At 40.1% G+C, this 14,347-nt stretch overlaps 2 protein-coding genes across 5 annotated transcripts in view; one reads left to right on the top strand and one right to left on the bottom strand.

Annotated features, from left to right (window-relative positions):
* The window catches only part of LOC135501231 (bromodomain-containing protein 3-like), a 25,891-nt gene extending 16,547 nt beyond the window's left edge, over window positions 1–9,344 (bottom strand). The window contains exons 1-12 of one of the 3 annotated variants that reach the window (XM_064793221.1): window positions 8,720–9,344; window positions 5,829–5,856; window positions 5,445–5,498; window positions 5,060–5,248; window positions 4,534–4,680; window positions 4,074–4,142; window positions 3,544–3,666; window positions 2,900–3,133; window positions 2,108–2,395; window positions 1,625–1,726; window positions 1,039–1,167; window positions 24–239 (exon numbers count right to left, since the gene is read on the bottom strand). In XM_064793221.1, the coding sequence (XP_064649291.1) occupies window positions 24–239; window positions 1,039–1,167; window positions 1,625–1,726; window positions 2,108–2,395; window positions 2,900–3,133; window positions 3,544–3,666; window positions 4,074–4,142; window positions 4,534–4,680; window positions 5,060–5,248; window positions 5,445–5,498; window positions 5,829–5,856; window positions 8,720–8,784 (1,644 nt within the window). In that variant the 5' untranslated portion in view covers window positions 8,785–9,344. The remainder of the gene's footprint in view (window positions 1–23; window positions 240–1,038; window positions 1,168–1,624; window positions 1,727–2,107; window positions 2,396–2,899; window positions 3,134–3,543; window positions 3,667–4,073; window positions 4,143–4,533; window positions 4,681–5,059; window positions 5,249–5,444; window positions 5,499–5,828; window positions 5,857–8,719) is intronic. The other 2 variants (XM_064793223.1, XM_064793222.1) reach the window with 2 other exon arrangements.
* LOC135501232 (WD repeat-containing protein 5) lies at window positions 9,132–14,347 on the top strand. 2 transcript variants are annotated; one of them, XM_064793226.1, is made up of 13 exons: window positions 9,132–9,212; window positions 9,665–9,798; window positions 10,193–10,289; window positions 10,521–10,594; window positions 10,966–11,055; window positions 11,351–11,440; window positions 11,694–11,833; window positions 12,050–12,096; window positions 12,283–12,358; window positions 12,569–12,602; window positions 12,741–12,815; window positions 12,967–13,054; window positions 13,280–14,347. In XM_064793226.1, the coding sequence occupies exons 2-13, from the start codon at window positions 9,685–9,687 to the stop codon at window positions 13,378–13,380; spliced, it is 1,026 nt and encodes a 341-aa protein (XP_064649296.1). In that variant the 5' UTR covers window positions 9,132–9,212; window positions 9,665–9,684; the 3' UTR covers window positions 13,381–14,347. The 2 variants fall into 2 exon arrangements, with proteins under 2 accessions (XP_064649296.1, XP_064649295.1); XM_064793225.1 differs by lacking the exon at window positions 9,132–9,212 and adding an exon at window positions 9,372–9,478.

Genomic DNA, 14,347 nt, shown 5'->3' with positions numbered 1-14,347 from the left:
TAGCATTGCTTAGGTGAACTTGCCTGTTCCTGTAATTCTTTTAATTGTTTTTCACGCTCTGCCTCACTATCTCCTGCAGCCGCTGCCGCTGCCTCCTCCTCCACCTCACTAACTTCACTTTCAGAAGAACTCTCGCTTCCAGACGAATCATCATCATGCAGAGGACCGTCTGGCATACGAGCAAATTTAATTTCAAACACATCCTGAAAGATGGAGTGAAACTTGCGTTCAAACACGTTCTGAATAAGAAAGACAAGGAAAATGTGTCAATGTTAGAAATTGATTACCGTACACAAGGAGAAAGAAGTCGTGATTAAAAGGAGGAAAAAGTTATGCAGTGATTCTGAAATTGGCAGATTCTATTCATTTGGACCTTTTTTAAAATTTCAATTGTTACTAAAAAGTCGATGATCCCTTGCATAGGGTCACCATTTTGATGCGGCACACCACCCATGGATAGGTCCACTTAGCACTCCCATGATTTCCAACCATTGCTCATGAACACTCACAACCTGATTTCAGACAACCCACTTTTTAGAACTACTGAGAATTTTAGAACCACTAAGAAAAGACAAGTAACAAAGGATGACATTGATATAGACAAGGGGGGATGACGAAGGAAGTGAGTTCCTGAAACAAAGGTTCTTGACTTGGCTGAAAAGGGGAGAAGGGCTTACATGGAGGGTGATGAAACTGATGTTCCGAGTCACAGACTTTACTTCAATACAAATGGTATATTTAATTTGAACCATGATTGCATCACTGTGGTTCTAATTGATCAGAAGAGCCAAATGATCACACTGATTGACCCTCCACCACCAGTACTCAAACAATCCAGCAAAACACCAGAGAGGCAAGCAGCAAGTAGGGTAGTCATTCTGTCAGATGACACGCATGATAGTCGAGCTTCATCATTTCCTGCAGACTTATAATTTGGTCTTCACTACTCTGAAATACTTCTATTCTAGCTACTCTTATCATGGAAGACAAGCTAATTTTGTGACAATAAAATCACATCATTTATGTCATCAAACGCACCTGTAGTTTCCTTGCCATCTGAACGACATCACTGTCAGATGGGTTGTACTTGTAACAGTTTGTGAAAATGAGCCGCACTTCCTCAGCGAATTCTGCACCACTTCGATATTCCCTGTTGTCCATTTTTTGCTAAAAAACAAATTTGTTTTTTGGTTATTTATTTGCTACAGCAAAACTTCACATAGCATCAAGAGTATTTTGAGACACCCACTTTTGGAAATTGTCTCACCAAGTTGTCAGATAACCAAAGAAATTCAAATCGTTTTTTTTCTGTGATTCTTAACACATTTCCAAAGACAGACCTTGCACAAAGCTCAAAGTTCCAGTTCCAGATCAGAAAAGCCAAATGATCATACTGAACAACATTTCCACTGCCAAAGTTACACCAATCAAGCAAAACGCTTGAGAGATGAACAGTAAGCAGGGAGCAGCCATTCGGTCAGATGACACGCATGATAGTCAAGCCTCATCATCTTCTGATAGTGACACAGCGCTAAAGTCTTGTTCAAAGACAGTAAATGACTGGCAGCTGTCAACATACAATGAAGTCTTTGTTGAGCTGGAATCTGATGCAAGTTACACTCACCTTGACAGTGCCGAGGTCCATTGGTTTTTTTATAATGTCAAAATAATCATGAAGACCCAGCATGTCAGCATCCACAGGCTTGTAGAATGGCCACGCATAACCCTAAAAGAGACAAGGACATCTTCAATTCGCTATCAAATCAGCAGATATGAAAACCACGAGATCAGTGTACGTTTAGACTTGCCACCATTAGCCTCCTTTGTGAACACAAACAAGTCTGGCTCACACAAGATATATCCACCAAACAAGATCCCTCTGATATTTAATTCTGAAGATCAGAAAAGCCAAATGATCATACTGAAAGACTCACCACCACAAGTGCCAGACCTATCAAGCAAAACGCGAGAGAGGCAAACAACAAGTGAGGTACAGTCATTCTGTCAGATGACACGCATGATAGTCAAGCTTCATCATTTACTGAGGCAGTACGTATTTTTCAATGCTTTCAAAGTTACAACTGGAACATGTTTATCAGATATTTACCGCATGCTTTTTTGCAAAGAGTTCCTTGAGAATCGTATTACAATATTTCAATTGTTCATTGAGCTTCATCTTTTTACTCTTTGTACTATGCTGCGCTTGGTCTTCCGGGAGATCTTTTTTAGGCTTCTTGATAGGGCGACTACTGCTTTCTCGTCGATTTGGCGGTTGCAATCGGGGTACTACTGGAGGCCCCTTCACACCAGGGTCAAACGGAGGATCAAATGGGGAGGACGCGACCACAGACGTAGGCGTTGTTGTGTCTGCTTTCCTTTTCACTCCCTTTTTCGTCTGTAGAAGAATAGTATAATCAAGCAACTGAAGACAAATGACTGGTTAATTGACAAGTCAACATTTGTAACGCATGGTTAGCAATTTAAAATAGGCCTTCACTTTCCACACTTTGAGGAAGGAAACACTGCCTGCCCTTCGAAATCAGACCCCTGGGCCATCAGGCACATTTGTGTTCCTATGTATCTCAAGAGAAGCACCAAAAGGCAAAATAGATTGAAAAATTTCAAGGCAGTTTGGCTGCGGTGAAAAAAATACGACTGAAGGTTTTTTATCTCTTGTGACCAAAGATAACAGGAGATTGGTGGACCAGCATGACATGTCAATATCAAAGCCTAAAGATGTGAGGTCTATTTGCCATGAAATACATGCACAAGAAGGAAACTGCCCACTGGAAGGATCGAAATGATAAAGGACGAATAAACAATGACAACATTCACAAGTCCAGTAAAGTGTACTCAACTTCTCTTTGACGTGGTTCTCCATGATCGGCTGTCCACTCACCTTGGTTGGCTGTGAGGGTGGTATGACTGCTGATTGCATAGCTGGGGTTGAACCAACCAGATTATTTGTCGGGCTAGTGACCTCTGTAGGCGTGGGCAAGGTTCGTGAGGGAGGTGAGTATGGGACTGTCGTTGATGGCTGTGCATTGGTGAGAGGAGGTTGAGCTATTGATGAATCTGTTTGTGATAATGATGGCGGTGATGCTTGTGCTGCAAGCTTCTTTTCTAGCACCTCCTGAAAGTGAGAAGAGAATGGTTAGATCTCAGGTATACTGGTAAAAGCTTCCATTTCAAATGACTATTACAACAGGACTGTCCAAGAATTGGCAACGACCAGACACCAAATCACAACAGCGTCACACCAAATAGGAAACTCATATCTTGGCTTCACCCACACCACTGGAGCTATGAGATGAGCTGAGATACATCTCAGTGGATCAAATCAATAGGGCAGGGTGGTCGGTACTTTTTCCAACATTGTCGAACAGGTTCCATCAGAACAGCGCTTGTTGGTTGAGCAGCCGGGTCACAGTGTACTTGTTCTCAAGTTCTGTCATGCTGCAGGCATGAGCTCTGCTGCCAAACCTATGGCTTGGCTGAAGTTCACTGAACACCTTCAAGGAGGAAGGATGCTCACAAACTTACCTTCGATGAACTTACTCGCGGTGGCACTTTCCGCGTCGGTTCGGACGTAGAGGAGACTGCTTGAGCTTGTCGTATATGGTGTTTCGCAGACTTTTTTTGGGGTGGTTGTAACTCACATTCCTGCTCAAGACGGGGAGAAGAAGAGAACTCCAATCTTAATTCATGGGTAAAAGAAAATCCCAAACATCATGACTTACTGGGAGGACCCCCCCTCCAAGATAACTTGAAAATAGGACTCTATCATCATTGTAAATCTCAAGTTCTATTAAAAACAGCAAACAAACAAGCGAAGTTAGGTCAAACAAGACCAGGTTAGGTGGAAACTTCAAAGAGTGTTAAAACACTTTCACAAAATCAAAGTTTCTCCACAACTTTTTTACACAACATACCACATTCCCCGCTTCACACTGCAACCAGAAATTTTGTAATTTTAGTTGAAAATCATTCAAGACTAAGTGACAAAAACTGGCGGCAAATGTTGGTAGTCTTGTAAAATACAAGAGCAGTTCTCTTGGTGTTTTTCAACTTACTTCATGGGGCATCTGTGCTGTCTTGTTCAAGAACAGTTTCTCCAATGCTTGAGCCATCAACACAATGTCCTGGAATGAAAAGTGACAACGGTTCACTACTTGTTGTGGACTGTAGCACTGCAGCAGTGCCAAGTCTGAACAAGGCACTTGACACAGACTGGACACTGCCATAGTGCCACTACAGCAGAATTGTTGAGGTGAACACCAACCTGGTCTTCTTATGAGTGGTACACTCGATAGACTCGACGAGCTATCAAAGACTTGCCCTCATCCTCCAGATTGACAGGAGGATATATCGTAGATATCTCATTACTCGATAAAAGCCTTAGCACACACTGCACAGTTGAATAAATCCTGTATGAACGACGTATGGAACTGAATAGGCAGCTAACTGCGTCACCTCATTTTGTAGCTATCCTAACTGAGTACTAAGAATTAATGATCACACAATGGACTGTACCTCGCCAGGTTTGTTGTACGTGTAACAATTCGAGAACATGATATTGAAGTCCATTATACAGTCTTTAGCACTACAGTAGAAATGGCTTTCTAGTCTCTTTTTTATTGTTCCCAAATCCATTGGATGCTTGATGATTTTATGATAGTCCTGAAATAAGAAAGCGGAAGGTCACCAACAAGAAATAGGCAGGTTCTTCAGGGCTTGCGTAATGGCTTGTCCAGACAGCCAAACAAACGTCTTGTTTGAAGTGTTGGCACAAACCATGCTGGCTACCCTTTGAAGAGCCTGGTATAGAAGCAGGCCACCTTAAATTGGACTTTCAAAGGATGGAGAGATGGTATGCATGAAGATTCTAACTACCTCTTGGCAAAACTACACAGTATGCCCTTTTCCTTGCTTGGAGGTGATACTCCTCCCCCTAAAAACTTACTAACAGCCTCGGAGTCGATCAGACCTTTTAATCCACCAACTCTCGGTCTATTTTGACAACAGACAACATCCAATTTATCAACACCTCAATACTTACCGGTAGATTTAACTTTGATGCGTCTACTGGCTGGTGGAATGGCCATGCAAACTGATGTTTCCAAACGGTTTTCATCACGGTCTTTGTTAGATATTGCAACTGATTCGTCATACGACCCTTTTTATGTACAGCGTTCGTCTGTTCGCCTTCTGTGTTGTTTTGCAGGGCCTTCTTATAAATATAAAATCCCTGCAAAATGAATACAAGACCTCAGCCAAATGTTGTGGTCAAGAATGAGACGATGAGAACACTAAGCTGCTGTTGTAGGACATACCAAGGAAATCTCTGAATTGTTCTCAATAAAGCTTGCCACAGGGAAGCATCCTCAGTTCAAATCAGTCCACAGTTCACGTGGCAGAAAAACACTCAATGCACTCTAACTTACCTCGAACTCCTTGCACACCAAGCCAAGCTTGGCACACACTTGACAATTTCCATCCTGAAAGAAAAACAACACCATTTAGTCAAACTTTATGCATGAATGCATGTATTACTCAGTTCTCCAAGATAAGTTACTTTTTAGAGAAGCAAGACGCAATGCATTAAGCCTCAAGGCTTTCTGATTTCACTGTCTACTGTAGCTTCTTCTAAAGGGGCTACACGAAGACCAAGTGGTGACCAATTCTTTTGGAAGTCAGCAATATACCCTAGAGTACAACTTGACATGGCCGCGACTCACTACAATAAGCATGCCGATTGACCCTCAAAAATTCATGACCAAGTTTATTACATGATGAAACCTGTCACACCCCAAATTAAGAAAACTCACGTTGCCATCATCTCCATTGGTGCTAGCTCTGCAAAGATAAAGAAAACACAAATGAGTTTTAGAATGAATGAACCCAATAAAGACAGTCTTAAGTTCACATGATACATCTTGCAATGTATACCATTCATTCAGTACACTGGAATATGGAACCAATCCCAACAGGCACAACTTCTACCACAGTAAATGATGGCCACACTGAAAACCTGAAAACAGACCTCTCCCCCCACACAAATGACCCGAGTCCAAGTCACAAAATGATACATTGTGTCAGTAACGACTACCAACATCAGCGACAAGAGATCCAATTCCAACCAACAGCTCTTCTTGAGCAGGACAGAAGACAATATGATAAATTCAACACCTGGCCCTTTTTTCATGAACTGTGGAATTTCCCTTGTCAATGCCCTATTGGTTTGATTTGTTGCCTCCTTGCATGCACTGTCATTTTCTCTCTGGTTTTATATTCTTACAATACTGTAAGCATTGTTGCACATGTTAATTCTCGAAGTCCTTCATATTTTTTGACATGGAAAGGAGCAAGAATGGAGTCACTGAGATAAAAGCCAGACATCTTTTTTCTACACCAAGACTTAGTGCTGACCAATTCTTTGGGAAATCCAACAGTACCCTCTTGAGATTGACTTGACAGAAGACCCCATATAAGCTGCTGAACTAGCGCATCACCCAGGCATATCCCACCAGTAACCATACATACAACTGGCTTTGTGTCAGTTCAGGGCCTAAGATAAGACCTGAAATCATCTTGATGGCACAATAACCACAATCTATTAAGCATCAACCTCAACCAAGGGGACAGGTCCGAGGTGTTGGGACTGTTATGACACCAGGGTAAGGGATCTGGCTTGAAACCACAAATATTCATAGGGCAAAGATCAGATGGAATACACATTAAACCAATACACTGAATCAATATTAACCTATTGTTAGCAGCTGTCTCCTTGACAGCAATGATAACAGAAAGGCTACAACTCTTTTAAACTGTCTCCGCCCGGTGCAAAATCAAGATTCATCCTGGAGATGTATTCCATTCGATTCCATCAATGTTTTATAAACGTCACACCAACCTTTTTGCAATGAGGCTGTCCTAAAGATATCGTTTGTATGATGTAACAACTACATGTATCTCCAAAAACTTAAGGGTTGGTACAACAACAAAACAAACCAACACTTTCCACTCAAGAAATCCCCAAAGACCAAAACTTTGGAAGAACAAGAATTTTCCAGACAATTCATGTTTCCCTCAACTCTATATTTTTAGAGGAGGGGGTATTTTCTATGGGTAGGTTACATCAGCAAACAACTTAGGGCAGTCTGAAAGAGGGAAGGCTTGAGGTGATATCCGACTGGGAACAGTATTTGTACAAGAACAATTACTTGTCAACAAACTCATAGTTATCGAACAATACATTTTGTATCAATCAAATAAAATTTTTATTTGCTGTAATTACACTAAAAAATGATTTTATATTGCAATTGAAACCATTTCATGGAAAGGAAAAAATAGTGAGACAGAGAATGTATTGACGATTGGTTATTCGTGCTGTCACTTGACAACGCAGTACATACATTCCATAACATTACAATTCACTATCAGTATCAGTCAAGACAGTAAGAATCAAGATACTTCTTCAATGCCATCAGTAATCTTCTCAATTAAATTAAGGTCTTTGTCATGTCAGTTGCATGTAGCCTGTTGTCAAAACCACACCGGCGTTAAAACTCAAGAGACCGACAAGACTAATGAGCAATATAGACCCAATACTTTCGTGACAACAGATAGTCACGATAGTGAAAAATCACCTAGTTTGGAGAGAGGGCCACATGAAGGCGATACCAGTAACAATGATTGTTTGGTCATATAACACACTCATTCCGAGTCCTAGACAATCTGTCTAGCGAAATGTTACAATTTCATTACTGTTCGATGGATTGGACGCTGCAGCGTGTGTGACACGTCACATTTACAACGGGTTTACTGTTGAGATCACTCACAACAGTTCTATTTCTAAGCAAGCTACCAGTCATCCCCCTAGGTTGTAATTTGCTACCAATCCACCCGATGGGCATGGCCAATCGCCATGCCATTGGCCTTCGTCGTCAAGTCTGCGAGGCCTACTTCAAATTTAAAGTCAAGTCTCAAAGTCATGACTAAACTGACATGTGACATGGTGTCACTGTCAGTGTCAAAAAAAGGTAAAACACAGAAAAATGGTGTCAAAAAAGATCACACACCATTTTAACACACCACTTTTTGCATGCCTTGACAAGAATGACCTTGACCAGTGTGGAAAATTATGCACTGAGACCGTGTGCATTGTATGTGTACTACACACAAAATGTACAGCGAATCAATACCTTTGTCTGATGAAACATGATGGACGGCGCCAAATTACCGGCACCGGCTAGACGCCCATAGATGCAAAAATACACACAGAAAACATGGTTTATGATGACCCAAAGGCTCTACAGCATGTACTTGAATGAATGGTCTACATAACGACAGTGCGATGATGCTGAAAAACGCCTCATTTGAGGCGGATTAACAACGACTTTATGGCAGCCATTTTCCAAAATACATGGAAAATCGCAATTTTCGGCAGAATAAATTCGTCCTTTTCAGTCATTACGGACGAGTTTCTGCAGCAAATACGTACACTATCATAAAGCTTGTGAATTATAGACCAACTAGGAATCGACATTTAGACAAAAGAGAAGATGTAAAAGCAGTTATTAGGGTGAAATATTTAATTACGCCTGAATTTTCGAGACGTTTCACAATGGCGGTGCCCAGGCACACAATAATCGAGTCATTTCACAGACATATTTCACCTTAACAAATGAGATGAAAATGAAAAATTTGGACATAGTACCCTGAGGATGAGTTGTGTGAAGTCTGCCGATAGCCTTGCAGTGCCGGATGGGTCTTCGGGTCCATTTTGTGGCTGGATTCTTCCGAACACTCTAATCCCCAGTCCACAGCAATGGCTTCCGCACACACAACAACAGCGCTTTTATACCACCTATTCAAAATCTAGCGCTGTGATTGGTCGAAAGACGTCACATGACACATTCACCTAAATAAAATCTCAATTTTCTCGTTGATATCATAATATTTCTTGCAAATCAACATGCGTTGATATTCCTGATTGTTCATTGTAGTCTCTCATATCAAATAGTCCAATAAAAGTTTAGTTTTTAGTCCATTTTTCAGGGAACATCTCCCCGCAAAATGAAGTCCACCTTCTTCGTAATGACTCAGCGTTCGCCAGGTCACATGCCATTGGTAAACACAAATCAGGTGACTTGAGGCTCTTTGGTAAAACTCATTTTACAAAGCAATACCCGATCAAAATTTTAATCCAGGTACATAGTTATAGTCCAAATGATCTGTTCTCCACGATCAAATAGAGGAATCTATCATACAGATGCTAGAAAGCTTGTACTTAAAGGATTTTTTAGGGGACGACATTACTCCATTTTCAGAAATCTCGCGAGATTATCGCACGCACCTGCGCATGCGCGAGTTCGTCCATGCTTTTCGCCGGCGAAATTTATGCTGGACAAAGTGATCAAAATATTGGATTTTTTGTATCTTCCTTGGACTATTTTGTGATTTCATTACATTCAAGGTATGGGTAACATGATAAGCATATGATATTATGAGTCGTTTTGGCGTTCAACATTTGACAGAATAAGAAATTTAATGTAGAAGAGTTATTGTTGTCATATTCAGGCCATTTTATTGACAGTTTATTAGAGGCAGTATTTATCTCCCTAAACCTGCAGATCTGCTTTGAGCACTGTTTCTCTTTCAGTGCTTGCCACCATCATAACGATGTCAAGTGAAGACACCCAGAAGAGTTCTGAGGGAGGTGACTCAAAGATCTCAATCCCTATTTCTACTCCAAGTGCTACTCCAAGTAGTGGCCAGAAATCAGCCCAGCCTATGGTAAGAGCCTCACTAAGAGGGGAACCATCCAAGAAACTTTGTACATGGAAACCTAATTCTTACAGACCCTTTGACTTGACGACCTTTAGTCTCTGCCGGGATCCCACTACTTATGGAAGATCCAAGACATTGCTTGGACTGTATAATGGACCGAGATCTAAGACAAACTATTTTCGTTTGCAAATTATTGGAATTTTGCTGTTTCATGTTTCGGTACACTTCGAATATGTGCTCTTTTGTTTTGTAGAACAGTTGAACAAGAAACTTCATAAAATGTAAAAACCTTTGCATTCAAAATGCAAAATGGTAACACAAAAAAAGCTGTTGTCACTGTTTGATAATGCCACATAACTTTCACTGGTTTCCAGTAATCAGAGTTCTTCTTTTATTTCAGAAACCTAATTACACATTGAAGCTGACTCTAGCTGGGCATACAAAAGCAGTTTCGTCTGTAAAATTCAGCCCTAATGGAGAATGGCTTGCTAGTTCTTGTGAGTAGTCTGCAAGTTAGTCACCTAAAATCCATTGGCTGTATTTGATGATCTTTTAATCATGCTTTTTAAAAAAGCAGCTGCAGGATGACTTAAGAATTGTTGCAATGTTGTCCCAGAGACCGTAAGTATTTATGCAGAAGGATTCATGATTCGATAATGCATGTACTGGGTATTCTTTTTGAATTACTATAGCAACTGCCAATACTTATTCTGTCTTTGTAATTACAGCTGCAGACAAGCTTATCAAAATCTGGGGTGCATATGATGGAAAATTTGAAAAAACTGTAATGGGACACAAATTGGTAAGTTATGGACATTCTTCTGTCGGACGACAAAAAGTTAATGTTTCAATTTTTTTCTCCGTCGCTCCGTATAAAATGAAGCTCAGCTTAACACCAGCATCACAGCCAGGATCTACTTAAAGGAATGATGTTAGCAACTTCATCAAATACGTCCATTTCAACCAAAGATGATGGGAGCAAAAGTTGCGTCGGTGCCAACCAAAGGTGACATAGACCTCTGTGTCTGTGATTTTAATTGAAAAATGTAATCACTGGTGTTCTCTAGGAGCAAATTGGCATTATTTTAGCCATTGGCAACATTGTCTTTACTGGAAGCCTGCATCATGTACCTTTTAATTAGTCACTCCTCAATCTAATTCTTCTTTCCCCAGGGAATCTCTGATGTTGCCTGGTCTACAGACAGTAAGTTATTGGTCAGTGCCTCTGATGATAAAACACTCAAAATTTGGGAACTAGCATCGGTGAGTTTTTAACATATGATATTATTTGCTAAGAGTCACTTTTGTCTTAAGAATAGACAAGTTCATAGTTGACTTCTTTATCATGGCTGAAAAACTTCTTGCATGAAAAAATTAATTGACAATGTAAAAGCAACTTAGCCAAGAAAGAACAATCCATCTTGTACGCAAAAGGTGTTAGCAAGCTTGTAAAACCTCAGAACAGACTGCAACAAAGGCAAGTTTTGAAGGTTGTTCTGCATTCTTACAGCCTTGGAGTCGGTATCTCTGATTATTTCCATATATTCTATTTTCCTAGGGCAAGTGTTTGAAAACTTTAAAAGGACACAGTAACTACGTCTTCTGTTGTAACTTTAACCCACAGTCAAATCTAATCGTCTCGGGTTCAGTAAGTATCTTTGAACACAAGGTTTCTATGTTCTGGTCTGAATATCTGACACAATAGAGACATTCTGTAACTTTCAGTTTAGAGGAAGCAAATGCATACAGGTATCACTTTCAGAAAGGAAGTAGTCATGTGTTTAAAAAAAGTAATAGAGTATTCATCTGTGTTTCAATTAAGAAGCTGCTGTGCTCAACTAGTGTACATACCGCCCTGCTATTCAATGACCTTGTCCATAAATGATAAATGTTGCTTCCAGTTTGATGAAAGTGTTCGTATCTGGGATGTGAAGACCGGTAAATGTTTGAAGACACTACCTGCTCACTCTGACCCTGTTACTGCAGTTCACTTCAACAGAGATGGCTCACTCATAGTATCAAGTAGTTACGATGGACTCTGGTAAGTTTTGTTCGAGCAACTGTATCCTGTTTGTCAGAGAGTTCACGTACAAGTACCTCTTGATAAATGATCAGATGCCAGTTCATGTCCACTTCCGAAATTCGTGAAGATGAAGGAGATTCTTCTCTCATGGTTATGCTTACACAATGTTTGAAAATTGCCTTCATTACTCTTCTTTCTCCTGGCGTTTACATGCTTTATTCTTTGTATTTTAAGTCGGATATGGGATACAGCCTCGGGTCAATGTTTAAAGACATTGATAGGTAAGACTTTTACTTCCATTGAATCTGTTCAAACAATATTTGATAAATAAACTCAAATTCAATCAAGAGAGCCCCAGTTTCAAGTTTGAATTGGTTAAATTTAGTGTAGAGTTTGGCTGTCAGGCTACTAGTACTACCCTGTTTTTGCATGTTACTGGTCCAGTTATATATTGTTTTCCATTTCAGATGATGACAATCCTCCAGTGTCGTTTGTCAAGTTTTCACCAAATGGAAAATATATTCTCGCTGCCACCTTAGACAAGTATGTATGTTCTGCCTCAAGACTCATCTTACTTATACAAACTTTGCAAATTAACTTTATTTTCGGCTTTGTCGATATGAATGCATCTGTCTGCGACCTGGGGTCTGCAAGGACCCCTTCTTTACACTCTGAGCACAGTGATAAATAAAATTGAAATCATAAGTAGATATAACTAAATATCATTCCTCAATGTGTCTTTTCTCTTTTCAGCACATTGAAGTTGTGGGACTACAGTAAAGGCAAGGTGAGTTGAAATGGGAGCGAAAGTGCGACCTTTCAAACCAGAAATCATAGTGCTGGCATGACAGCTTTGCCTGATTGACAAAGCATGAGTTCTATGATTTTGGTGTAGTTTTAAAATCATTCTGCTTTATTGTTTCAGTGCCTCAAGACCTACACTGGACACAAAAATGAAAAATACTGCATATTCGCCAACTTTTCAGTCACTGGTGGAAAGGTAAGTCTTATGTTCATGTCCTATATGTTTAGTTCTCACTATCAAGGTACGGCAAAGACTTTGTCATTTCCTTTAACTCAGAATTAAAGGGGTTTGCAGTACTTCATATGTCAGAAGTACAAGTCTTATTGAAACTTCTAATTCTTTGCAGTGGATCGTATCTGGCTCTGAGGACAACATGGTGTTTATATGGAATTTACAGACAAAGGAAGTAGTGCAAAAGTTACAAGGGCACACAGGTAGGGCTATCAATTTCAAGATTTGATTACTAATCTCATTTGTCTTTAACATCCTGAGTAGTCGGGAGTTAATCAAGAGTTCGAGCAAATCATGCTCTGAGAAATGTGAGACCAACGCACTTGCATTACGGCCAGACCGCAATCAGAAGAGTTTTCTTGTTTGTTCAGATATTCTTGGGCCCTCTTCCATGACAACACTAAGGGTCATTTTTATTCTCTTTCCAGACGTTGTGTTATGCTGTGCCTGTCATCCATCAGAAAACATCATTGCATCAGCAGCGCTGGAAAACGATAAAACGATTAAACTCTGGCGGAGTGACGTGTAGGACTGTGGCACTGTGCAAAAACAACCAAAATTCGTATGTGAGAACAGTATTGAAAGAACTGTGAGAGGTGTTGATTGTTCAGAATTCATGGTGGTTACCTCCAGTGCAACAATATGCATTGCAAAATTAACTGAAAGATAGATGAACTTCTCCACAAAGCTGTTCTGGGCTGAATGTGATCGCTAGTACTCACTGATCTGGAAAGGAAATTGGAGAATGGCAGGACTGTGCCGCCTCGGACTTCGTTGTGTACAAAGGCTATGAAAGGAATACTTCCGAGGGTTCAGAATGGGCAAAACCCTGACACAAATCTAATGACTTAACTGATACTTGGAAGACAATAATGTCTCTAGTGTCCAGAACATATCTGAGGACATTGCTCCTGCATTTCTTTTTGGTATCACTGTTTAAAATCATTATAACAGGTCTATCTATAGGTAGACAGGAGACACTGTCATTGTCTTTAGTCAAGTGATGGATTTGTCATTCTAAAGACTTCAGAGCAGCCGGTGTTTTTCAGTTGCTGAGCCTATCAATGTTTAGGGTTGAACAAGTGAGCATTTAATGTACTATTGTTCAAGGTGGGGAGAATTCATATAACTCCCACAAGACTTCTGTGGACCCGTTACTACACTTTAATAGAGAATTTTTTTGTAAACTTTTCAGTATCCCTTTACCTGAACAAAATTGGTCTGGAAAAGTATTGATTGTTTCTTTAATCTGCATTTAGTTTGGAAGAAATTTTGCATTCTTGCAGGAGCATTACATGTACTTAGCTAAACAGTGTTGGTTAAGCACAATTTCATACCAAGAAATAGACTACCTTAGTTAGTACATATTCTCTAGATTAATCTGTGTTGTCCAAGATGTGAGAACAATTGCATTTCTTTTCATGTGCTGTAAATATATCATTAATATCACTTCTTTTATATCATGGGAATTTGTAAAAAAACTTGTATTGGGAATA

Source organism: Lineus longissimus, chromosome 17 (genome assembly GCF_910592395.1).
Source record: "Lineus longissimus chromosome 17, tnLinLong1.2, whole genome shotgun sequence".
Lineage (NCBI taxonomy): Eukaryota > Metazoa > Nemertea > Pilidiophora > Heteronemertea > Lineidae > Lineus > Lineus longissimus.
This window is presented reverse-complemented; position numbering and strand designations above follow the sequence as displayed.

Coding starts and splice junctions, on each gene's coding strand:
- LOC135501232 (XM_064793226.1), top strand. CDS start 9,685: ATGTCAAGTGAAGACACCCAGAAGAGTTCTGAGGGAGGTGACTCAAAG. Junction 9,799..10,192: donor AGAAATCAGCCCAGCCTATG/GTAAGAGCCTCA, acceptor CTTTTATTTCAG/AAACCTAATTACACATTGAA. Junction 12,816..12,966: donor TTTCAGTCACTGGTGGAAAG/GTAAGTCTTATG, acceptor AATTCTTTGCAG/TGGATCGTATCTGGCTCTGA.